We start from the raw sequence: 25,057 nt of genomic DNA, 5'->3' as shown, positions 1-25,057 counted from the left end.
TAGACCATATGTTAGGCCATAAAACAAGATGCAATAAATTTAAAAACATTTAAATCATACAAAGTATTTTTCTGACAACAATGGAATGGAACTGGAAATGAGTAACAGCAGGAAAACTGGAAATTTTTCAGATATATGGAAACACTCTTAAATAGCCAATAGGTCAAAGAAGAAATCACAAGGGAGATTAGAAAGTACTTTAAGGTAAATGAAAATGAACACACAACCTAACACATAAGGAATATAGTCAATAATACTGTAATAACTTTGTATGATGACAAATGGTAACTACACTTACTATGGTGAGCATTTCATAATGTATATAAATGTCAAATCACTGTTGTACACCTGAAACTAATATAATATTGTATGTCAATGTACTTGAACTTATAATAAAACAGGATGCAGCAAAAGCAGTGCTCAGAGGGAAATACATACCTGTAGATGCCTGCATTAGGAAAGAGAAAAGATCTTACATTAATAACCTAACTTTAGACCTTAAGGAACTAGAAAAAGAAGAGCAAACCAAACCAAAAGCTAGCAGAAAGAAGAAAATAAAAAAGATTAGAGTGAGATAAACATAATAGAGAAGAGACGAAATTAACAAATTCAAAATTTCATTTTTTGAAAAGATCGACAAAATCGACAACTTAGATTGACTAAAGAAAATGAGAGAAGACTCTAATTACTAATCATAGAAATGACAGTTGGGACATTACTACTGACCTCATAGAAATAAAAAGGGTTATAGGAGAATACTATAAACAATTGGATGCCAACAAATTAGACAACCTAGATGAAATGGACAAATCCTAGAAACATACTAACTGCAAAACTGACTTAAGAAAAAAATAGAAAACTGACATTGGAACAGACCTATAATAAGTAAAGAGGTTAAATCGCTAATCAAAAATCTCCCAACAAAGAAATGCCCAGGACCAGAGGGCTTCACTAGTTAATTTTCTCCTACATTTATTTATTTATTTATTTATTTATTTATTTATTTATTTATTTATTTATTTATTTATTTATGAGAGACAGAGAGACCACAGGCAGGAGGAAGGGCAGAGGGAGAGGGAGAAGCAGATTCCCTGCTGAGCAGGGAGTCCAACTCAGGGCTCGATCCCAGACCCCTGGAATCATGACCTGAGCCAAAGGCAGATGCTTAACTGACTGAGCCACCCAGGCTTCCCTTTCCCCTGCATTTAAAGAAGAATGAATACTAATGCTTTTGAAACTTCCAAAAAATAGAAGAGGATAGAACACTTTTGAATTCATTACATCAGTCAAGCATTACCCTGATACCAAAGCCAAAGACATCACAAGGAAAGAAAACCATAGACAGATATTCCTTATGAATACAGATGCAAAAATCCTCATGGAGATACTAACAAACTGAATCCAACAGCATACTTTAAAGGATTATACACCATGATCATGACACCATGATTCATTACTAGATTTATCCCTGGAATGCCTTCAACATATGAAAGTCAGTCAGTGTAATACACCAGTAGAATGAAGGAAAGAAAATCCATGTTTGCATCAGTTCTTACTGAATAAGAATTTGACAAAATCCAATACCCTTTCATGATTTAAAAACAAACAAACAACAAACCAAACAAAACTTAACAAACTAGAAATAGAAGGGAAGTTCCTTAACCTGATAATGGGTATTTATGAAAAAATCCAGTTAACATTACTCAGGGGTGAAAGATTGGAAATCTTTCTAATCTAAATAAGATCAGAAAAAAGACAAAGATGCCTGCTTTCTCCATTTTTAAAAATTATGCTGGAAGTCCTAGCCAAAGCAATTAAGAAAAAGTAATAAGATGTATTCAAATTGGAAAGGAAAAATTTTGATTATCTTTGCATGTGCCTTGATATTATGTATAGAGAATCCCATAGAATACACACACCCCTATTAGGACTATTAAACTGAGCAAAGTTGTAGGACACAAGGTCAACAACAATAATCAGACATATTTCTATATATGAACAATGAACAATCTGAAAAAGAAATTAAGGAAATTCAACTTACAAAAGCATCCAAAATAATAAAATACCTAGGACTAGATTTCATCAAGGAGATGAGAGACGTGTGTCCTGAAAACTACAGAACATTGATGAAAGAAATAAGACCGACAATAATGGAAAGACATCCTGTATTCATGGATTAGAAGACTTGTTAAGACTTGTTACAGGGGTACCTTGATGGCTCAGTTGGTTAAGCGACTAACTTCGGCTCAAGTTATGATATTGGGGTCCTGAGATTGGACCCTGAATCAGGCTTCTCACTCAGTGGGGAGTCTGCTTGTCCCTCTGCCCCTCCCCCTGCTTATACTCTCTCTCTCAAATGGGTAGATAAAATCTTAAAAAAAAAAACAAAGACTTGTTACAAAGACTACCCAGAGAGACCTACAAATTCAATGCAATCCCTATCAAAATTTCAAGACCCTTTTTTAAAAAAAGAAACTAAAAAGTAAATTCTCAAATTCATATGAATGTGCAAAGCTCCTTGAGTAGCCAAAACAATATTGCATATGAAGAACAGACTTGGAGGACTTGCACTTTCTGACTTCAAAACTTACTACAGAGATACTGTAATCAAAACAGTGTGGTACTGTCATAAGAATAGACATAGACCTATGGAATACAATTGAAATTCTAGGGATAAAACCAAATTAGGTATGGTTAATTGATTTTCGACAAGAATGCCAAGACCATTTAGTTGGGGCAGGAATAGTCTCTTCATCATATGGTTCTAGGACAACTTGATATCCACATGCAAAGAATAAACTTGGTCCCCTACCTTACACCGTATTCAAAATTTAACTCAAAATGGGTCAACGTCCTAAATATAAAAGCTAGAATTCTTAGAAGAAACAGGGGTAAATGTTCATGACCTTGAATTTGGCAATAGATGCTTAGGTATGATGCCAAAAGCACATGCTTTTGTTAAAGGGAAAACATAAATTAGACCTCATTAAATAAAAACATTTGTGAGTCTCAGGGAACTCTCAAGAGAGTGAATAGATAAGCCACAGAAAGGGAGAAAATATTTGTACATCATGAATCTGATAAACAGTTAACATGCAGACTATATAAAGAGCTCCCACAACTCAACAGTAATAACATCAACAACAAAATAAACAACCCAATTTAAAAATATCCAAAGGACTTGAGTAGACATTTCTCTAAGGAAGATACGCAAATGACCAATAAGCACATTAAAAGATGTTCAAAATCACTAGTCATTAGAATGGGAAATGTAAATCAAAATCATAATAAGATACAACTCCACACCCTAGTTATTACAGCTGTTATAAAATCAGAAACTGTGAAATGGAAAAGAACAAGTGTTGGTGATGTGGACATGAAGAAGTTAGAACCCTTGTGCATTGCTGGTGTGAATGTAAAATCATGTAGCTGCTCTAGAAAACATCTCAAAAAGTTAAACATAGAATTGCCATATGATCCAGCAATTCCACTTCCAACTATATACGCAAAAAAATCGGAAACAGGGACTCAGATTCTTGTACACCAGTGTTCATGGCACCATTGTTCACAGTAGCCAAAAGGTGGAAGCAAATCACATGTTCGTTGGCTGATGAATGGATAAAGAAAATGTGTCTATACATAAAATGGAATATTATTCAGCCTTAAAAAAGAATGAAATTGTGATACATGCTACAGTGTGGATAAACCTTGAATGCATTATGCTAAGTGAAATAAAACAGGTATAAAAGGGCAAACATTGTATGGTTTCATCTATATGAAGTACCTAGAACAGGAAAATGCAGACAGAAAATAGAATGGAGTTTCCTGGGGGTCTGGGGGAGAGGGGAATGTGAAATTACTGTTTATTGGTACAGAGCTTCTCCTTGGGAGGATGAAATAGTTCTGGAAACAGATGGTGGTGATGGTTGCACAATATTGTGAATGCACTTAATTCCACTGAATTGATTATACACATAAAAATGGTTAAATACGGTAATTTTCATGATATGTATATATTTTATCATAATCAAGAACAAAGGTTATGAATACTCAAAACTAACCCCCTTTTCATTGAATTTTCCATTTTAAAATGATGAATTTTATGGTACATGAATTATACCTCAATTTTAAAAATTAATGAGCTGACCTTTTGGAAAAGAGCAACAGAATAAGATCAAAAAGAAGGAAAAAGGAAGGAAAAGTAGAAGAAAAAAAGGAAAGTAGAAAAAAGGAAATAATAAAGATAAGAGCAAAAATTAATGAAATAGAAAGCAAAGATTCAATGGAAAGTGTCAACAAAGCCAAAGTTAGACCTTAGAAAACAATTTTAAAATAACTTTGTTCATGAGACAAGACAAATGGAAGCCCTGAATCATGTTAGGGGTTTTTTTTGTTTAAGATTTTTTATTTATTCATTTGAGAGAGAGAGAAGGCAAGAGTATAAGCAGGGGGGAGCGGCAGAGGGAGAAGCAGGCTCCTCGCTGTGCAGGGAGCCCGATGTGGGGCTCGATCCCAGGACCCCGCGATCATGACCTGAGCCGAAGGCAGATGCCTGATCGATGGAGTCACCCATGTGCCCCTTATATTAGGGATTTAAAAGGAAAATTACAGATACAGTAGATATCAGTAATCTAATAATTTTATGCCAGTGAATTTGAAAACCTAGCTGAAATAAGATATTCTAGAAAAAATTTATAAAACTGATTTTCAATAAAACAAAAACCTGAAATAATCTTTATATGTCTTTATATTTCTTTTAATAGCTACAAAGCATTGAATTAGTAGTTAAAACTTTATCCCTGAAACCTACAAACTAACCTGGACTAGATGGTTTTACATTCATGGAAATACAATTCCAAACATATAAAATGCTTGCAGTGATTAGATAAATGAGTATATCTGCCCTGCCCACAGATAGTTCATCTTGTGAGGCTAGTAAAACCATCATGCCAAACTAGACAAGGATAGTATGAGAAAGAAAAATTATACCCAATTATATGAACATTAACACAAAAATCCCAAACAGAACATTAGGAAACTGAATTAGAAAATGGATGAAAAAGAGTATATATCATTGCCAAATTTTTTTTTTCAGGAATTCAAGTATTAGAAAAACCTACATATTTTATTAACCAGCTTAAAACATTAAAGGAGAAAACAACCCCATAAGATAATTTCAAGAGAAGCAGAAAAAGTTTATCATAAATATCCTTCAATATAAAAACTTAGCAGGGCACCTGGGTGGCTCAGTTGGTTAAGGATCTGCCTTTGGCTCAGGTCATGATCTCAGGGTCCTGGGATTGAGCCCCATGTCAGGGTCCCTGCTCAGCGGGGAGTCTGCGTCTTCCTCTCCCTCTTCCCCCGCTCATGCTCTCTCTCTAATAAATAAATTTTTTAAAAATCTAAAAAAAAAGAGATAAAAGCTTAGCAAACTAGGAATAGAAAGGACTTATTTTTAACCCAATTAAGGGTACCTATGTAAAACTTATATCAAAGTTCACACACAGTGATGAAACTTTAGCAGTATTCTCTTTCAAGGTTTAGAAAAATACTGTCATTTTTGCATAGAACTCCCAAAAGAATCTGGAAAAAATTGTTAATTAATAAAGTTAATACTAATTAATAAAGCTAATAATTATAAAGCCCAGCAAATTTGCTGGATATATGATTAATAAATAAAATTAATTACATTTAATATATCAGCTATAAAACAGCACTTCTAATAACAAAATATGAAAAGTAGACAAAAGATTTAATAAAATCTAATAAATCTCATAAAAGGTGTGTGATTTTTAAAAAATTTTATTTGAGAAAAAGAGAGCAAGAGCACAAGAGGGGGGAAGGACAGAGGGAAAAGCAGGTACCCTGCTGAGCAGGGAGCTCAGCATGGGGCTTGATCCCAGGACCCCAGAATCATGACCCAAGCTAAAGGCAGACACTTTTTTTTTTTAAAGATTTTATTTATTTGACAGAGAGAGAGACAGCGAGAGAGGGAACACAAGCAGGGGGCGTGGGAGAGGGAGAAGCAGGCTTCCTACTGAGCAGGGAGCCTGATGCGGGGCTCAAACCCAGGACCCCGGGATCATGACCTGAACTGAAGGCAGACGCTTAACGACTGAGCCGCCCAGGCACCCCTAAAGGCAGACACTTAACCAACTGAGCCACCCAGGTGCCCCAGATTTGTGTGATCTTTAAGGAGAAAACTCAAATATATGAAGGTTGTTTAAAGAAGACAAAGAAATGGAAAGATCTATCAGACCATGGATAGAAAGGCTCAGTTTCTTAGAGGTGCAGTCTCCCCAAATTAGTCCATAAAATCAATGCAATTCCAATAAGAAATAAAGGCAGAGTGTTTTTTATGGGTTGCCAAAAGCTGATGCTAAAATTAAGAGAACAAAATGAAAGAGTAAAAGCAAACAAGATGACTTTGAAAGTTAAAAGGGGAGAGAAGGCTAGACTTACCAGATAACCAGACTTTGTGTAGAGCTTTCGCAATGAAGGCAGGGTGAGGAGGCAGTAGACAGAGAGGCCAGTGCAACAGGGAAGAGTGCTGGGAAACAGACCCTGGTCCATACTGAGACAGTGTACCTGTCAGGGGGCGCTGTGGGCGAGTAGCCAAGGGGTGCCTTCTGCAGGAAACAGTACTGGGACCCTTGGTTGTGCATATGGAGAAAGCGTGTCACTGGAACTTGGCCTCACAGCAGACACAACTGGGTTAAACACCCGACGTGGAAGTGACACTTCAAAATGTTTAGAAGAAAATACAGAATACTTGTATGATCTCAGGAGGGGAAGGTTTCTTAAAATACAAAATATATGTCATGAAAAAATGGTTTGGTTCATTTGATTCCATTAAGATTTTAAACTTCTGTTCATCAAAAGATCATTGAAAAAGTGAAAACATAAGTCAGCATCAGAGAAGGTATTTGCAACACATATAACAGGTAAAGGATCAGGATTCAAAATATCTGAAAAATTGATTGTTGTGCAGGCCAATAAGAAAAAAATCCAGCAGAGAATTTGGCCAAAAATAAGAAACAGGCAGTTTACAATTTAAACATATAAAAAGATGTCCAGCTTCATTAATTAGAGAAATGACAAATGAAATAAAAAGTAAGATACCATTGCATATTCATCAGACTGACAAAAATGGAGAAGTTCAACCGAGGGAAGTGTTGGTAAGCTCTTAAAGCAGTAGAAACATTGTGGTATTAAATTGGTACAATAGCTTCAGAAAACACATCTCACTATCCAGTGAAGTTGAAGGTGCTCATATCCTACAACTCGCTAATTCCACTTCTAGGTCTGTAACCGAGGGAAGCTTTACACATGGATATGATAAACTGTACACCAATTACTCACCCTTTTTGTCCTGTTACGCGGTTTGTAATAGTAAAAATTACCAACAAGCCAAATATCACCCAATGGGTAACTAGATAAATGAATTACAGTATTTTCATGAGTGGTATTGCTACATAGTAAAACTATAAACTAGGTTTACACATATCAACATTGATGAATCTCATAGTTTTATTTATTTTTAGAGGTATTTATCCATTTAGGGGTGCCTGGGTGGCTCAGTTGGTTAAGCATCTGCCTCCAGCTCAGGTCATGATCTGGGGTTCCTGGGATTGAGCCCAGCATAGGGCTCCCTGCTCAGCGGGAAGCCTGCTTCTCCCTTGCCCCCGCCCCCCCTACCCCCCCCCCCCCCCCCCGCTCGTGCTCGCTCTCTTTCTTTCTCTCTCCCCTCTTCCCTTTGACTCCACACCATCCCCCAGTCCGGTCCGGTCTAAATCTCCCCTCTTGCTGGGTGACTGTGAGAAATCATTCTCCTGCTATCTGTCTCTTCCTCCCTAAGCCACCCCCCACTCGCCCTTCTTGCCAGCTCCCCGCCAGTCTCTTTTCCATCGAGATCTCTTAAAAATGTAAGTTAGCTCATATCTCTCCCTTGCTCAGAATCCTCCAAGGTGGAGGTTAAAATCCAAAGCTCTCACCAGGCCTTCCTACGTGGCCTGCCCCTCCAGAAGCATCTCCTGCTCTGCTTGCCCCTTTCTGTTCTAGCCATGCTGACTTTGCTATTCTTTGAACAAACCGTTTCTCACCTGAACGCCCTAGTACTTGCCATTGGGGAACTTTGTCCCAGTTTTTATTATGGCTCCATTCCAAGGCCTCTACTCACCGCCTTTTCTTTTTTTTTTTTTTTTAAAGATTTTATTTATTTATTTGATGGAGAGAGACACAGCGAGAGAGGGAACAGAAGCAGGGGGAGTGGGAGAGGGAGAAGCAGGCTCCCCGCAGAGCAGGGAACCCAATGCGGGGCTCGATCCCAGGACCCTGGGATCATGACCTGAGCCGAAGGCAGACGCTTCACCGACTGAGCCACCCAGGCGCCCCCACCGCCTTTTCTAAAATAGTTGCCACGACTCTCCCTCCCCGACCTGACCAGTCCTTCTATCTCCTTTGGCTGTCTCCTCTACTCCCCTTCCTTCCTACCCGGTATTATATTATCTCTGTATTTGTTTGAGCCTTCACTTCTGTCTCCCCCTACTAGATCATATGCTTCCTGGGGGCTGAACATTTTCTGTCTTATTCATTGTTATGTTTTCCCTACAACAGTTCTTGCTTGGCTCACGGGGGTGCTTAATCAAAGCTGCTTCAGTGAATGAATGCACTGATAACGAAGAGAAAGTTTTATCACTTAAGAAGTACCTTTTGGTAAAATCAAAGCTACTGGAGTTGTAGATGCATGAGAAGAATTTGAGTAAGATTATTTCATAAAGTATAGAAGTAGGAAAAAAGCAGACTGTTCCTCAGAAACAGTTAACTGATTTTCAGTGTGTGTGATGAATGGATGAATATTAGTAGATATTTGAGTATTTCATCTCTGCTCCAAAAAGTTTGGATATTCAGGTTGGCCAGAAAACTCCTGGGATCTTCTCTTTGGGAAAGATTACTTTTAGGTTACCTGAGGTGTTCAGTTGACTTAGACCGGGGTCTAGATGGCCATTCTGTCTTCCAGTCAGTCCGTCATTCTCAAGCACCCTGGGTGTGACCTAGCCCCAGGCTTAGGGCTGCAGGGAGGGAAGATGCAGAAGGGGAAGAGAATCAGACACACTGTGTGTCCGCTGGGTGCCTGTGACCCTGCCCGGGTTTCTCTCTCATGTGGGTGACTGGGGAGTGCCCTCCCCCTGAGATGCACACAGCCGATCTGGCGCCTCGGGCAGGGAGAGGGCAGAACGCTGGGGTTCTGCAGCTTGGCCTGACCCTCTGACCCTCGGCTCCCCCGCAGGTCTCTGACCCTCTGACCCTCGGCTCCCCCACAGGTCTCTGAGCTGGTCTTTGTGTCCATCTATAGCTCTGAGTTCTGCATGAAGCTCTACGTGGACCCCATCAACTACTGGAAGGATGGCTACAACCTGCTGGATATAATCATTATCATCACTATCTTCATCCCCTACAGTCTCCGCCGATTCAAGGGCAAGCACTACCCCTACCTCAACATCGCTGATGGCATGCAGTCCCTGCGTATCCTCAAGCTTATCACCTATAGCCGTGGCATCCGGGTGAGTGGCCTGGCGGTGCCGTGCTCTGGGAGTGCAGGCCACGGGGCCTGGGTGCCCACCAGCCCCTGAGGAAATCATCATTCTGCCACCACCATCCAGTTATTGAACTCTACTGTATGGCAGGTCGATCTTTACCAATGTTACCTCATTTCATCTTAAAACAATTGAGGAAGGGTATCATTGGCTCTATTTTACAGATGAAGAAATGGAGACCCATGGTCACTCAGCAGTTAGATGCCACAGCTGAGATATGAGAGGTGTGGCTGACTCAGGGGCCATGCAAACTTTTCCTCTCTCCCATGCTACCGAAGGGACTGACTTTCTTATGGTACAGGCCCTTTGAACTACAAGTCTCTAGCTCCTTGGTGGTGCTGGCCTCTCAATTTCAATTATATGCTTTCCCCGTACAGCTAAAAATCTGCTGCTTCTCTTGGTGGGACTGGTCTCATTACTTTGTTCAGGCAGCTCTAGGAATGGTGCTCCTGCTGAGAAGTCATGGGGTGACCAGTCTTTCTTTGGCTCAGGAGGTTTCAGAAAACTCCTCATAGCAGACCCAACCTGCCCTGAAGCATCTGTCCTGGGCACAGTATGTTTGCTCTGGCTCTGTGCCCTGTGTCCACACTTCTCCAGGAAGGGGCTGCCGTGGACCCATTTGACCAGCTCGGGTGTGTGTCAGCCTGTTTTGCTGAGAGATTGCCCCTAGCCCAGCCTGGATGTCTGTCTGGGACCTCGGCCCTACACTTAGCAGCCCCAGGCCTGGGGGACGAGATGAGGACAATGTTGAAGAGCTCCCCCTGCTACAGACCCCTGTTCATTCATTGCATGCTCTCATGTAGTCACATGCCTGTGGGTCCCCTCCCAGACAGCGGAGGCCAGGCCTCCTGTCCTTCCCTTAGTGGTGCGGCTCCTGGAAAGAGGTGGCCATAACTCCTACTCCCCACTTCCTTACTTGTCATTTGCGCCCTGGCTTCTTCCCTCCAAAGGAACTAGCCTCTCTGAGGTAATCAACAACCTCCTTGTCACCAAGTCCATCGGCCAATTCCATTGGCACCCCGTCACTGCCTTCTCTTAGGGTTCCTCCAGCCTCTTGAGCTCGATGTCTCGGGTGCGTGCTGTTTTCTCAAGACTGTACCCCAAGTTCTCTTCACCCGTCCCCCCCCCCCCCCACCGCATATCCTCTTTGGGTGATCTTTTCCACGTTTCAGGCTCTTCACCTTGCCCACGCTTCTCTCTGACTCCAGATGCACGGCCTCCTGGATGTCTCATGTGCTCCTCAAACCCATCCCGTCTGAGCTGGAAGTCATCACTCTCCCCCACCCTCGCCTCCCCAGACCCCGGCCCCTCCTCCTGTGTTGTGTCTTTTTGTGAAGGCTGCACCCCATCCCCATTCAACAGCCAGGTCATAAATTTGAGCGTCGGCATTGACGCCTCTGTCTTAAAGTCCTGGTGTGTGGCCTCCTACGTAGTTAGTGACCCGTCCTCATCTTTTCTCCATCAGCACCCACCTTCATCAGGATTCCCGCACTGGCTTCCCACACTCCTGAGAGGGCCCTGGGGCAGGAATGCCCCTGCAGCTGGGGAGAATCTTTAAAGGGTACATCAACTCGTGGCAGCCTTCCTTTCAAACCTGAGAGTGGCTCCCCTTGTTTGTGGCTAGAGATAGACCCTATAATGTGTCCTAGAAGCGGGGGAAGGGAGTGTCAGAGGTGCCAGACATTGGAGTCCATGGCAGGTAGGGATGGTGGTAAGGCGGGTGGACAGGAAAGAGGACTGGAGGTCCTTGGGAGGTGGATGCTGGGTGATGAGGACCTCAGACTGAGACAACAGTCAGACAGTTGGAAGTATAGGCTGCTTTTTGCAGGTGTTGGGCACCAAAGGAGCAGGAGCTGAAAGCAGTGCAAGGGTCACTGGGGATGAGGGAGTCAAGGGACAAAGAGGCCTGGGGGATGGTTGATATTCCATAGGGATGCTGAAGGCCCCGAGGACGATAGCAGCATGGCGTGGAGCCTGGAGGCAGAGATCCCAAGACGCGAGGGGGTGTGGTTAGCTAGAAGGCTGGCTCTTTCTGGAAGGAGGGGCTTTGCTCATGGAAGTAGCGTTTCTGAGGGCGTGGCAGGGGTGGCCTCCTGAATCAGGCCAGTGGGGACTAGGCCCTCCCTTGAGCTGGCTACTGAGGAGTGATGTCCTGCCGAGGAACGGGTTTTCAGGTGAGGCCAGGAAAGAGGTCACCATGGAACGAAGGTGGCAGAGACCTCCAGGAGGCATGTGAGGAAGGAGGATGATGGCTGTGGGCTGAGGGAAAGGAAGCCCAGGGCTTCATGGGGAGGAGGGAGCCATATGGGACTGGGGTCTGGGGGAGGGCCAGTGACCGAGCCTGGCACCTTGTCAAGCTGAGGGCACGAGCTGTCTGCCGAGTACACCGTCTTGGCTCTGTCGTGGCAGCCTGGTCTGAAAGAGCCTGAGGTTTAGGGCCTGGCAGGGACACCCCATCTTTCCAGGGCAGCAATCTAGTGATGAGAAGACAGCCCTCCCTGCTGGCCAAGGTCTGTCCCAGGGCTCAGCCTGGCTTGCTTGGTGACTGCAGACCTTTGTTCAGCCTTTGGTTCTTGTAGACATGAACAGAGACCCATGGACATGCAGACAGAATATTCACCCAGACATCCATGGCCCATGTTTGACCTCAGGGTTTTCCGTCATTCAGCAGAGCCTTGCATCCCAAAGTTGTTCCCTGGGGACGACCAGGCCACTTGGCTGTGGCTCACCTATGGCCTTCGGGATATCATAGGACCCCAGACCCCTAGGGGCAGAGAAGTGACTCTAGATGACACAGCCTCCTACACTGGCCAGGTGGGGCTGGAGGTGCCGGAAGTGGGGCCCGACCTCCGCTCACTTATATTCGCTGAAGTCATAGCCTCAGAGCCCACAGAGCTGGCACTCTGGCACATTCCTGGCTCCTGCCCCTGATGAATTAAAATGACACTCTCTGCCCCCACTCAGGGCAATAAACCTGTACGGTGAGGGAATAGTTCCGTGTTGTTCTGCACACAGACAGGGTCTGTGGGCTGGGCAGCCGAGGGCCACACTGCCCCTGTTCCTCTGCATTTCAGCCCAAAGAACAACCTTCCGGTGCAGGGCTCCTGCCCCTTGGAGCTCATCACCTTCCCTGCCCTGCCTCTAGCTCTTCCCCATAGCCTGAGTGCCCCGGGGCCGGGAGGACAGCTCCGGCTTGACCCAGAGCCCGGGAGAGCTGAACTACGGGCGATGAATTGCTTCCCCAAAGAAAGAGTCTGGGAATTCAAAATCAGGCACCTCTGGGGGCCAGGTTGTGGCTTTGAAAGCCCCGGATTTCCTCGGGAAGGAGCTACCAGCCTGTGGGGTTTGGGGCAACCATCTGCTGGGATTGGATTTCCGTACCTCTGGACTGCAGACTAATGGGGCCCACCTGGACTATGCTCCAAGAACATTGTCAAGGCCAGCCGTCAGGAGTCCCACGTGTCAGGACTTCTGGAGAGCAGGACTTCTCCTCCGCTGTTCTCCAGGCTGCTTGGCTTTGGCCTCAGGTCGCACTGGGCCTCGGGCTGGCCTAGAAGTGGGACCCCCAGCTTGAGCCTGTCCTCCCCCATTCTCCGATGCTCCAGGTTCTCCCGCTCGGGGCGGCCCCTTCCCTGCCCACCTGGGCAGGCCTCTTCTGCAGACTGCGTCCCAGGGTAGTGTTTCTCACGAGTGCTTGCCTCTTCCCTCTCAGTCGTCTTGGGAAAGAAGTTCTGTCTCTGTCTCGCAGGGAGGGAGGCGGTTTTGTACATCTCACCTCTTCTCGAATGAATCCTCAAACCCTGATTCTCTTCCCCCAAGGAGAGGGACGCATTCCCCTCTGCCAGGAGCTGTCCAGCCAGTCCACGTGGAGGGCAGCACCAGGGCTCTCTGCTGGTCTTTCCGCTTCCCAAGTCATCCCAGACTGTCAGCGCTTCACTGTCCCAGGGCTCAGCTCTCTCAAGTATTTCTGTTCTAGTGTGAAGCCAATAAACAGTTTCTTGACCTGGAGAAGGGGGCCCTAGTGGGTGAAGTTGGTGGCACAAGGCAAAGGGCTCAGGAGTTGGTCCTAGCTCTGCCGCTATATTGGCCAAGACTTCTTGCTTTTCTGAGCCTCTGCTTTCTCATCTTGATACGTGACAAATGATAATGCCCACCTGCTTTAAAATGATGTCCGTGGCAGCATCTAGGTAGGTGACCGTGTCTTGAGCACCAAGTGCATGCAAGACTCTGGGGTGTGGAGAATGAACAATGAGGAGCCATACGCTGTGCTCCCAGGAGTGGTCAACATAGTGGGAGGCCAGACAGATGCCCACTTCCTAGGGGATGACTGAGGTCATGGGATGGAGACCTACCTGTGGAATAGGACCCAGGAAGAATGGGAAGCCACATTCCCCTCAGCTTTCATCATTCCCATACCCGGGGTAGCTCTGCTACTCCTCCTGGGCTTGGCAGAGCAAGCAGAGCTGGCCCTCAGCTGAGAGGTAAGAGCAGACACCTTGGGATGACCCAGAGGCAGGCCCGGGCTCAAGTGGAGTGGCTAGTGGTGCTGCTGGGGAGACACCCAGGCCTGAGGACCATCTGCCCATGGCTGACTGACGGTGGGGCCAGGCACTGCTCAACCACTATTGCGTTGGTCCAGCCCTCAGTCTGGGCACAGTTCCCATCCATCCATCCATCCATCCAACCCTTTATGGGGCCTGGCACTGGATGCTGGGGCCAGCTGGGGTGTGGGCAGACTGGACCTGTCCGCTGAGCCCCACTCAGCCTGGCAGCTTGGCCTAGCCCCAGTGCTTCTGCCTTGTAGACACTCATCACTGCCGTGGGGCAGACAGCCTACATCGTGGCCTCCGTGCTCTTCCTGCTCTTCGTCCTCATGTTCATCTTCGCTATCTTGGGCTTCTGCCTGTTTGGACTTCCAGACAGGGGTGATCAGAATAACTGGGGGAACCTGGCTGTGGCCTTCTTCACCCTCTTCAGCTTGGCCACGGTACTGTGTTTGGGAACAAGGGTGGGGGCAGGGGCCTTAAGAAGGGAATGCCAGGGGTGCCTGGGGGGCTCAATTGGTTAAGTGACTGCCTTCGGCTCAGGTCATGATCCCAGGGTCCTGGGATTTGGCCCCACGTCAGGCTCTCTGCTCCGTGGGAAGCCTGCTTCTCCCTCTCCCTCTGCTGCTCCCCCTGCTTGTGCTCTCTCTGTCTGTCAAATAAATAAAATCTTAAAAAAAAAGAAGAAGAAGGGAGTGCCAGTTGGTGTGGTTGTGTGGACAGGCTGGGCCTTACATGGGGTCCTCCTCATGTTCAGGTCCTTAGCTGGGCTGGGGATGCTAAAGGCTGGCCTCCCAGGACTAAGCCAGGGTCCTGGCCAGGGTTCCATTCCTCTCTCTGATCTTGTGACTCCTTAGAGCATTCCCATTTGTCCCATAGGGTTGTAAAACTTTCAAAGAGTTCTCAAAAGATAACTCATTTGGATCAAGTTTACTTTAGAAATGAAACCCATGTCACATAGGCTTTCTGGGACTAGGCTGAAGCTGCCTGCAAAGCCCAAGTGCAGAAAGAGAGACTCTGGGGTCTTTCTAAAGGAGGGTCTTGCAGAGGAAGGATGGGAGGGTGGGCTTTTGGAGAAGAGCCCCCAGGGCACCTTGGCCAGTAGTATCTGTACCCCGTGGAGCCTTGCGTCCCCAGCCCCATGCATGGACTGGAATCACTGGAAGGGGGTGGTGGTGAGGGGCTGCTGTGAAGGCAGAGCCAGCTGCGTCCTCAGGGGGCCTGGGGCTGCCCCGCGGGGCCTTGGCACCCGGCACACCCTGCCGTGCCCACGCAGGTCGATGGCTGGACAGACCTGCAACAGCAGCTGGACAGTCGCAACTTGGCTCTCAGCCGGACGTTCACCATCATCTTCATCTTGCTTGCCTCCTTCGTCTTCCTCAGTATGTTCGTGGGTGTGATGATCATTCACACTGAGGTGAGGCTGCACTTGTAAGGATGGGGGGTCGGCTTAGACGTGGCAGGCGGAGCCGTAGGCCCAGTCTCCAGGGAGGCGAGGAGGTGGCTCCGTGGGCCCTCCCTTGCCCAGCCCCGCTCTTCTCCCTGGGCCAGGGCATTTCCCTGCCTCGTGATGGTGGTCAGCAGGAAAGGGGGCTTGCGGAGTCCCTGCAGCTGCAGAGGGCAGCTTGAGTTGGGGCTGGCCCTGTATGGAGGGGGCTCCTCCTGCTGAGGAGCAATGCAAGGCTAGGGAAGAAGGCAGACGGGGGTGGTGGTATGCCGTGAGAGCCTGCAGCTTACCTCCATCTTCCCCCTCTCTAGGACTCCATTAAAAAGTTTGAGCGGGAGCTGTTGGCGGAGCGGCACATGACGCTCATGGAGGAGAAGCAGGTGATCCTAAAGCGGCAGCAGGAAGAGGTCAGCCAGCTGATGCAGATGCAGGTGGGGAAACAGGCGCGTGGACAAAGAGGGCCTTGGGGCCAGTGTGGACGGTAGGTGGTGTCGGCCGTCTCTGCTCTTAGGTAAGGCAGGCTCTGATGCCCTGGGTCTTCCACAGTCGGGCTTTATTCTCTACATTTTTGTGTATGTCTGGACCTCTGAGAGAGTTGAGTACTGTAGTTATAGTTTCTCCCGTCTTCCGGGGCACAACTCCACTGCCAGGCCTTCTGCCTGGAATGCTCTTGTCACTCACGCTCCCTGGTCGCCAGGCAGCCATAGGCCCTGGCCAGTGTGTGGGGTGAGGCCGTGGAGGTCCTGACAGGTGCTACTCAACTCCGGTTTTTCTAAAGTGGAACGAGGATGAGCATAGCAGGCTGGAGATCTTCTGTCAAGCATGATACACCTGTGAAAGCCTGGGGGCAAGCCTTCTTTTTTCAGCCTAAGCTCTCCGAGCTCCTCAGGCTGGGTGCTGGGTGCTCTGCTGGGTCCTGAACCCCTGCCCCTCCTCCCCTCTGCAGCCAGTGCATCCCTCCTGAGCCCCTTTTCTGAGCTGGAGTCATCTACCTGTCTTGGCTGTGCCCGAGTTTGTGCAGGGCAGGGTGAGACCACGCCGAGCCACACACACTCAGGCTCTCACTGGTTCCTTTCTGGGTCACCTGTCCTCATGTCAGTGATGGTGGCTCACAAGGCTGCTGTCGTCAGGGGGGCCAAGGCTTGGAGGGAGTTGGGTGAACCTGTGATTCAGTGCAGGACTTACCCTGGGGCTGGGGTCAGGCCTTCGCCTGGGCCTCTCGTGAGGGGTTCCTGTGCCTTCCTCTTCACTGCCCTCTTTATGCTTCCCTCTCTAGAAAAATGCTGACTACAGAAGTTTCAGTGAGCTGGTAGAGAACTTCAAGAAGACCCTGCGGCACACTGACCCCATGGTCCTGGATGATTTTGGCACCAGCCTGCCCTTCATCGATGTCTATTTGTCCACTCTGGACAACCAGGACACTACGATCTACAAGTCAGTACCCACCCCGCTGCCCCTGGCCCTGGGAGACCAGGCCTTTCCTGGTCCCTAGGCTTCCTTCAGGGTGGGGCCATGGCAGGTGCCATGGGAAAGCAGGGGGACGGTGGCCTGTCTGCAAGTGGCTGAAGTGAGGCCCTTCCTGGGCGTGCAGGACTCCATGTGTGCACGGGGGCTGCATTGCCGTGTGGACAGGCCTGTTGCTCAGGGACCTCTGCTCCCCTGGCCCTCCCTGGCCTGCTCTCACTGGTCTTGAAGTGCTGGGTTGGACTCTTCAGGCCCCTCCTCACTACTCACTTTTCAGAAGTCAGACGAAAGAGCACCGGTTGGCAAGGCAGGAGCTGAGGCTCCTGGCCTCGTTCTGCTACGACCTTCCTTTGTGACTCTGGGGAGGTCCCTGCCCCTTTTCCACCTGTCACCTGAGGGCTGATGCTCCAAAAGCAGTGTGTGGGGCTTTGAGTTGGCCCGGCCCAGGGCTGTGCTCCGTGTGCTTTAGCTGGAGTTACACCTGACCATTGCTGAGCAGGAAGGGGAGGGGCATGGGCACGAAGGAGTCACAGGGAGCTCTTGAGTGAGGACAGACACCAGGAGGCTGGCTTCATGACCGAAGCCTGCTGGAGGGCTTCACACACTGGAGGAACTCAAAGGAGGGGGTCAGGGAACCTCCACATTTCGCCGAAGAGTGGGCCAGGTAGTGTCTGGTCACCTCCACATAGTCACCTCATTTACAGCCCAGGATTTGGTGTCTCCAACCTGACACATGTGTTGAAATACCTTACTCCGGGGGTCACGGGTAGAGCAGCGGCCCCGGATTCCAGCTGACCCGATCTGCCTCTACAGTCCTTGCTCTTCCCTGCACCCACACCTACCAGGCGTGGGGAATCCAAGGTGCGGACATGCAGTGGGCAGGGCTCAGGTGGCGTGGAGCCCACGTTGAGCCCGGGCCCCCTCCCCCTGGTTCCACTTCCAGGCTTCAGGAGCTGTACTACGAGATCGCGCACGTGTTGAGCCTGATGCTCGAAGACTTGCCGCAGAAGAAACAGTCCCAGTCCTCTGAAAAGGCTGATGAGAAGTAGGGGGGGGGGGGCGTGGGCACCCAGGCACCGAGGTGCCTCGCAAGCCGTGACAGGCCCTCGTTCAACACAGGCTTTCTGAATTGCCCTCTCTGTAGTTGCTTAAGCTCGTGGTATTTCCCAGCCGTGGGGGGTTGGGCCTGGGAAGAGCCCATGAAGTCCGATTGACTGCTCCCCCCTCAACATGATACAGCCAGGCCTGGGGAGTAGGGGGAGGGATGCTCAAGACTTGCCCTTGGCCAGACGCCATGTCCAGGGGCCACACTGGCTATCTCCTCCCTTGACCCCAGCAGCGAGGACTCCCTGGGCTCCTGGGAAAGCCACCTGAAGACCCCAGACCAAGAAGGGCCTCCAGCAGCCCTGTAAGCGTATATGGCTCCTTTGAGCTGGGGTAGCCTCACTGATCTTGGAACCTCTTAAAGCTGGGCTCCTCTTTGTGGGTGCCCCACCCCAGGCAGAGCAGCATTTCTCTCTATGCACCTACTCCCGTGGGGACCCGTCTTTGGAAGCTGACTGCTTTTCTCTAGGCTCACAGTGGTCGTGATGCCCCAAAGGGTGCAGGGGGCACCTCCTAGAGGGGTCAAAGGAGCAGCAGTGTTGGGCACTTTGGGCTGTTGGTTAGTTAGGACTTTTCACTTGAAAGGTGGCATTTTCGGTGTCATTCCTGGCCACATGGCTAGCAGAGTTGTGACACTCCCTTGATCCGGCCATGATGGCATCTTCTGAAGACACAGGGCGGGGCGGGCAGGGTTGGCTGACACTCCTTGTCCCTGACTGGCCAGGCCAGAGGCCCTGCGGTGCCCCTCTGCTCCCATTGCTGGGGGCTGTTCTTGAGGCCCATTCCTTTAGCAGGGCCCCATCTGACAGAAGGAGGACGGAGTTCTGGGCAGAGCTTGGGCGGGGTGGGGGACACCAGCACCTACAGTTGAGGGAAAAAAAGCCCCAGACCCACAATGGGGAGTCAGGTCAGCAGAAAACATGGGCGGTAAAATTGAGAGTGGTTGGACAAAGGGTCCCCTGTGTGGACCCATGGTCTCCGGGCACGGGTGACAACTCTTCCAAGGCCATGGGACAAGGGTACTTGGAAACCTTTCCTCGTGGTTTTGTTCATACATCCAACTACTATTTACTGAGCTGGGCTGGGTGCTGGGGATGCTGTCATGAAAACCCACAGTCCAGTTCTGGTCCTCTTGGGGCGCTCGGTTATGTAGAGGAACCAGTAATCCAGCCAGACTGGATGAGAGAAATTTCCCTGAGGAAGTGACAGTTGTTTGCACGCAGAGAGCACGTGTCTTCTAAGAGACTCAAATCATTGCCATTTGCAAATGTTCACACTCACGTCGTGTAAAAATGCGGAGAAGGCTTGCTCTGGAGAGTGAGACCCGCCACCATGTTATCGGGGAGCCCTCCGAGGGCAGGGGCGATAGCCTCGTTTCCCGAGGCGCAGAAAACTTCATGCCAGTGCCCTTGCGGCGGGGGGGCTGAAGTATGCAGGTCGTGTGTGCCCTTCGCAGAGCGGGGAGAGGCCCAGGGCTTTATGCCTGTGGTGCCTGGCCGGGAAGGCTGGGGGCTTCCGTGGCCGCTCTGGGGGTGGAGCCCCCTCTGTAGGACAGGCCTCGGGCCAGGGCTCTGGTCCGGGCGTGGGGCAAAGCAAACACGGCCGGCTGCTCGCACGGCTGTGGACGCTGTTGGCATTGCTGTGTGCCTACGTTGCTCGGGAGGATATGAAAACACATTCCCCCGCTCTCACCAGGAATCCCAAGAATCGCCTTAGGCCCCTGGAAGTGAACAAAAGATTAAAAAAAAAAAAAACTTGGACTCAGAGAGGTAAGTTGGAAAGTGCCACGGTTTTGGAGTGGGGAGGTCTGGATTCCGTAACTGGGTGACCTTGGGCAAGGTGCCAAATCTTCTGAAAACACAGCTATTTCCTCTGAGAAATGGGCTGATAAAACTGACCCACTCTGAGGACCGAACGAAATACATGTGAGAGCGTGAAGAAAGCTGGAGGCAGCGGTGGCCGGAGCTTCCGTGCCGTCGGCTCTGCCTCTGCTGGGCGACCAGCCGCAGCGGGCCATGCTGGTCAGGGGCCGAGAAGGCCTGGGCCAGCCTCAGGACGGCAGGGAGGACGGTATGGCACCGAGAGCGGGAAGCAGAGGTCGGGAACCGGTGTTGGGGGTGGGCGGTGAAGGGGTCTCCATGGGGAGCTGGCACGGAACGACCTGGAACGCCTGGGTTCCCACAGGGAAGCCCCGGGCACGGGGCTCTGGGCCACGGTGGGGAGGGCCAGCTGCCTTTAAGGGCACAAGCAGTAGGCTGTCACTGAGCAGGGAGCTGGGAGAGGGTGACGTGCAGAGGGCCGGCCCAGCGCTGGGGGCAGAACAAGCCAGTGGGTATTTGGCGCAAAGTCCCAGAGCAGCATTTCTGTTTGGCTCTATTCGTCTGCAGAGCAAACATTGGCAGATTGGAATTCCCACTTGGGCTCTCACCAACTCAAACAGGCTTGGCCACGACTTTCAATTGATTTGCTTGGGGCAGAAGTGCTCTGCCTGCCCAGGCCTGGCTGAGGAAAGCAGGACCCTTCTCACCAGCCCCCAGCCCTTGGGTCCAGCAGAGCTGTCCCCAGATGGCTCTTTCCTCTCCATCCTGCCAGCCTGGTGGTTTGGTAGCTGCACTGGGATGCAGGGGACCTGGGCTTGAGTCTTTTGGTCACACTCAGGCCCTCCCCTAGTTCCTGTGGGAAGGATCTGGAATCCAAGGCTGGAGGTGTTTGGAAGGTGGCCGGATTTTTTTCTTTTAAACTGCTTGTTGATTCCACCAGCAGGAAGCAGTCCCTATATTATGGCGATCCAGGCAGTGAGGGAGAATATAAACTCTATTTATTCCAACAGCCCCTAGAAATCCTACACAGAGATGCTGAGAACTGCACACCTTGTGTTTTCGTCAAATGTGGGTGAGACAGAACACCTCCTAATTTAAAGGGCCCTTTACCCAGTCAGACTTCGCTGTCAGTGGTCTCTCTCCCTGTTTTGGTCTCTGTCCCTGGCCCCAGCTTGCCTGGGCCTGCTCTCTTGGTTCACAGGCTCTCAAGAGAGAGGATAGCTCTGAATTCTTAAGTAGGCTGCCCAGCAGGGAGAGGCAATGGCTGCCAATACGAGTCCCAGGGCTTGGGAAATGACGAGATGGGGGCTAAATGTGATGGAGACAGATTTACTACCGTGTGAGTGCCCCGCTCCTCCCCACATTCCGCACCCCCCCCCCCCCGGAGCTCTGTCTGTGCTGGTCAGCCCCACGCCTCACCATCCCCGAGTTCTCTCTTTGATTTTACTCTAGACTCTGGGTGACACAGTGCTGGGGGAGTGGGGGAGAGCCAGGATGGGATAGGAGAGAGAGGAAAGAGGAGCATTCGTGCTCTCTTGATCTCCTCCGTGATGGAGAGTCAGGGTAATGGGCAAAACAGAGAGCAAATGAGGAGACCAGTCAGCTTTGATGGGTCTACATAATCAGGAGCTGGGACAGGGAGGGAAGAAGGAAGTAAAAGCCGAGGGCCAAGAGTCAGAGACTTTTAGACAGAGGTTCTGACCCAGATGGAGTGTGAGGCTTGCAAAGGGGAGAAATGGGGATGACAGGTGTCCTTGGGGGGTGAGAACCGGGTCCTCACTGATGTTCTTTGAGAGAGGCAAGTCATGGCTGGAATCATTTAAAGATGATTTTTGGTTGCTGACTGTGCCTTTTAAAAAAAATGGAACCCCCTGAATGGATTTGACCACGTGGAATCTGGATTATATTCAGGTGGCCTAAAGATCACCCTGTATAATAGAGACCTCTCAGGTTAAAATTGGGAAATGTTAAAAGGGCTTTACAAACCACCACCTGAACCCCCAAATGGGCTCAGAGGCCTGTAGGTGAAGCACCCCTGGGGGTGGTGGCACAACGTGTGGCTGGCCTTTTGCAAAATGAAACCAAAGTCTCAAAAGAAAGTGCAGAAGAAGCCGAAGGGGGATGAAGAGTCTGTCCTAGAACTCTTGGGACACTGGGGACTGACCCCATGCTCTGTACACTGGTGATGGGACAATGACGTTCTCACAGCGGGGTCCCCCCCTGCCCCACAGTTCAGCACACGTGGCCCTGGACTCCCTCCTTTCCCAGCGGTGCCTTGACACCTAGAATGGTGGTCTGAGATGAGAAGACCTCTTCACAACTTGCCACTGGACCAGGGGAGGATGTGTCCGAGCAGAGTTCAGGCCCAGGCTCTGAAGGTACAGCCCGTTCTCGTTGTTGACAGTGGAAACACCACCTTCTGTTTTGTCGGCATTTCTGCCTACGAGATACTTTCATATACATGATCTGAATCATGTCATGACACTTAGGTATTTTTCATGATTCCCATTAAACAGGCGGTAAAACTGAGGTTTGGAAAGGTGATGGAGCCCCCAGGTCTGTACAAGTAAGGAGGAAGAGCCAGGATTCGCAGCCATGCAGTGTGGCTTTTGCTCTCCCACAAAGCTGTGCACCGATCTTGTAAGGAATCGTTAGCTCCATTTTACAGGTGGGTAAGCGGGCACCCACAGGGACCGTCACTTGGCCAGGATCGTCATTAAAGGGCCAAGTCAGGATTTGACTCATGTACCCACTGCTCTACAGCCTCCCAGTGACCTTGGTCTTTCTTTTCAGAGCTATTTTTTGAACGTTAAAACTCAAGCCCTGATTGCCTTCCGAGCAGGCCCCGAGTCTGCAGTGTGCTGACCCAGTGGCCACTGGCTTGGCTCTGGGAGCCTCAGAGATGGAGAGGACAGCAAGAAGCAATCAGTGCACACGGATGGGTTGTGACTACAGCGCCTAATCGGGAAATTACAGCCTGGGCAGCAGAGGGTTTGGCTTAGAAGTCACCCTTCCGTGGGTTTCAGCGAAGCCAGCCCGCACGGAGGCTTGGCTGGCAGAAGGGATGTGCTGGGCAGGCGTGAGCTCGGCAGGCAGGATAAGCCAGCCCTGTCAGTGCTGTGCCCATACCCAGAAAGTTGGTCTCTCAGGTGGTGACCTTGAGGTTGGTCCTTTCCAGCTCTCTGCCTGCCCCTGCACCCATAGGTAACTCATCAGCAAGGGTAGAAGCTGTGGGCGCCCAAAGGGGGCACTTTGTGAGTCTCTTGGCTTGAGTAGTTGGCTTTTCCCCTGACCCTGGAACGAGCATGCAGAAAAGGAGTGGAAACTGGCAGATGGGAAAAGCCAGTGGTAGGACTGTACGTACATGACGCCCTCGGTATTTTTTTTTTTTTTTTTGGAAGAGGAGAAATAAATAAAACCACATATACAAAGTGGCCATAAGATATATGTTCTCTTCCAGGTGGCAAAGATGATAGACAAAAGCTAGTACGGCCAGTGTATGAAGAATGGGCCCCCTTGTCCACGTCTGGCAGCACCCATAGGCGTGGCCTTCTCCGTGGTCTTCTCCATGGCAGCATGGATGGGATTTTATTGTGCGTTCCTGGGGCTCGCCAGATCTGTTCTTGCAGTTACCCTGATGTCCCAAATGACCAGTGCACAGAGAGTATGGATAAGGATGTTTGCAGTGGCCTGCTATAAGAGAAACACAGCAAAAGAAAACAGGATGTTACCCCAAGGCCCACTGGTGAGGATGCTGGTTAAATGATTATGAATCTATACATGTGGCCCTTAAAAATAGTGATTTTTGGATAAGCATAGATATTCTTGATACTATCCTGAGTGAAAAAAGTGGCTTCTCGAGCAACGCGTGGCAGGATATCCTTTCTGTAATAGCATGTGCACACATACAATGTATGTGTAAATGCACATGTATGCAGGCGGAGGGATGTCTGGGGAGATATCAGCAATGGTGGTTCAGTGGTCTTGACTTCGGTCCTCATACTTTTCTGAACTTCAAAAATGTTAAGAATGAATACGTACGCTCTAATCAGGGAAAATCACACAATATTCACCTGGAACGTAATGCTAAGTGCGGGGTGGGTGTGTGTGTGCGTGCAACCACACCTGTGGCGTGTGGAAGGGCGTTCCAAGCAGAAGGAACCACGTGCACAAAAGAGTGAAGGTAGAGGTCTAGGGGGTTGAGCAAGTGCTGGGAGGTTGGTTTGGCCACAGCTTCCAGGGTGGGGTGGGGTGTTGGGGGGCTGGGGAAGTAGACTGGAGCCAGATCCGGAGGACCTTGAGTGTTCGGCTTGGCAATGCGGAAGCAGGGCGGTAACCTGGCCAGCTTGGATTCCTGCTGCCTGAGAGAGGCCTTATCCCCCTCACTTGGCACATAAGACTTCCCTACTCTGTCTCCCCCTTTTTCTCCCCATACCTCCCAGGGTTCCCTTTGCCAGAACTCAGTCTCACCTCCCCTCCTGCACACCCGTTCCAGGCCTGTTTGTCCTTCAAGGCTCAGGGCCAGGCTCTCTCTCACAGGAAGCCCTCCCAGATTGCTCTGATTAGCCTTGATTTCTCCTTTCTCGTACTCTCACCCTTGGCCTTTTATACCTGACCTTAACTCAGACCTTAATTCCTCCACCCACAGATACTCCCTTTCCCAGCCTTAGTTGGGGAGGGCCGTGATCTGGGAGTCTTGCCCTAACCCCTGGATGCCAGAGGTGGACCGCCTGAGATGTGCCAGCTTTAGAGTCCTGGGGGATGGAGGAGGAGTGGGCAGCAGAGACCCAGGAGTGACTGGGGCCGATGCCACAGGCACCGTGCCAAGCGCTGGACATACCTTTTCACAACTGTTCCCGTTCTGCAGCTGAGGAAAGGGGGCTTGGAGAGGCTTGTGTGACACTAAGTGGCAGGACTGAGAGTTGAACGTGTCTCACTCCAGAGCCCATACTCTTAACCTCTGTGCTGTGCTTGTCTCGGGCCCTTACCCCCTGGACGTCGGCTGAGCTGGGCCTGAGGTGGGGCCTTCCTGCGTCTTGCTGCCCCGAGCCCAGGGGCATGGACTTCAGGGTGGAAAGGAGA

General features: G+C 49.6%; 1 protein-coding gene across 2 annotated transcripts in view; it reads left to right on the top strand.

The window, feature by feature from the left end:
- The window catches only part of CATSPER3 (cation channel sperm associated 3), a 40,523-nt gene extending 16,330 nt beyond the window's left edge, over positions 1 to 24,193 (top strand). The window contains exons 3-8 of one of the 2 annotated variants that reach the window (XM_036084302.2): positions 9,324 to 9,563; positions 14,401 to 14,583; positions 15,417 to 15,557; positions 15,899 to 16,018; positions 16,864 to 17,021; positions 17,995 to 24,193. In XM_036084302.2, the coding sequence (XP_035940195.2) occupies positions 9,324 to 9,563; positions 14,401 to 14,583; positions 15,417 to 15,557; positions 15,899 to 16,018; positions 16,864 to 17,021; positions 17,995 to 18,100 (948 nt within the window). In that variant the 3' untranslated portion in view covers positions 18,101 to 24,193. The remainder of the gene's footprint in view (positions 1 to 9,323; positions 9,564 to 14,400; positions 14,584 to 15,416; positions 15,558 to 15,898; positions 16,019 to 16,863; positions 17,022 to 17,994) is intronic. The other variant, XM_036084301.2, reaches the window with a different exon arrangement.
- Positions 24,194 to 25,057: the final 864 nt, after the last annotated feature.

This window comes from Halichoerus grypus, chromosome 2 (genome assembly GCF_964656455.1).
Source record: "Halichoerus grypus chromosome 2, mHalGry1.hap1.1, whole genome shotgun sequence".
Lineage (NCBI taxonomy): Eukaryota > Metazoa > Chordata > Mammalia > Carnivora > Phocidae > Halichoerus > Halichoerus grypus.
This window is presented reverse-complemented; position numbering and strand designations above follow the sequence as displayed.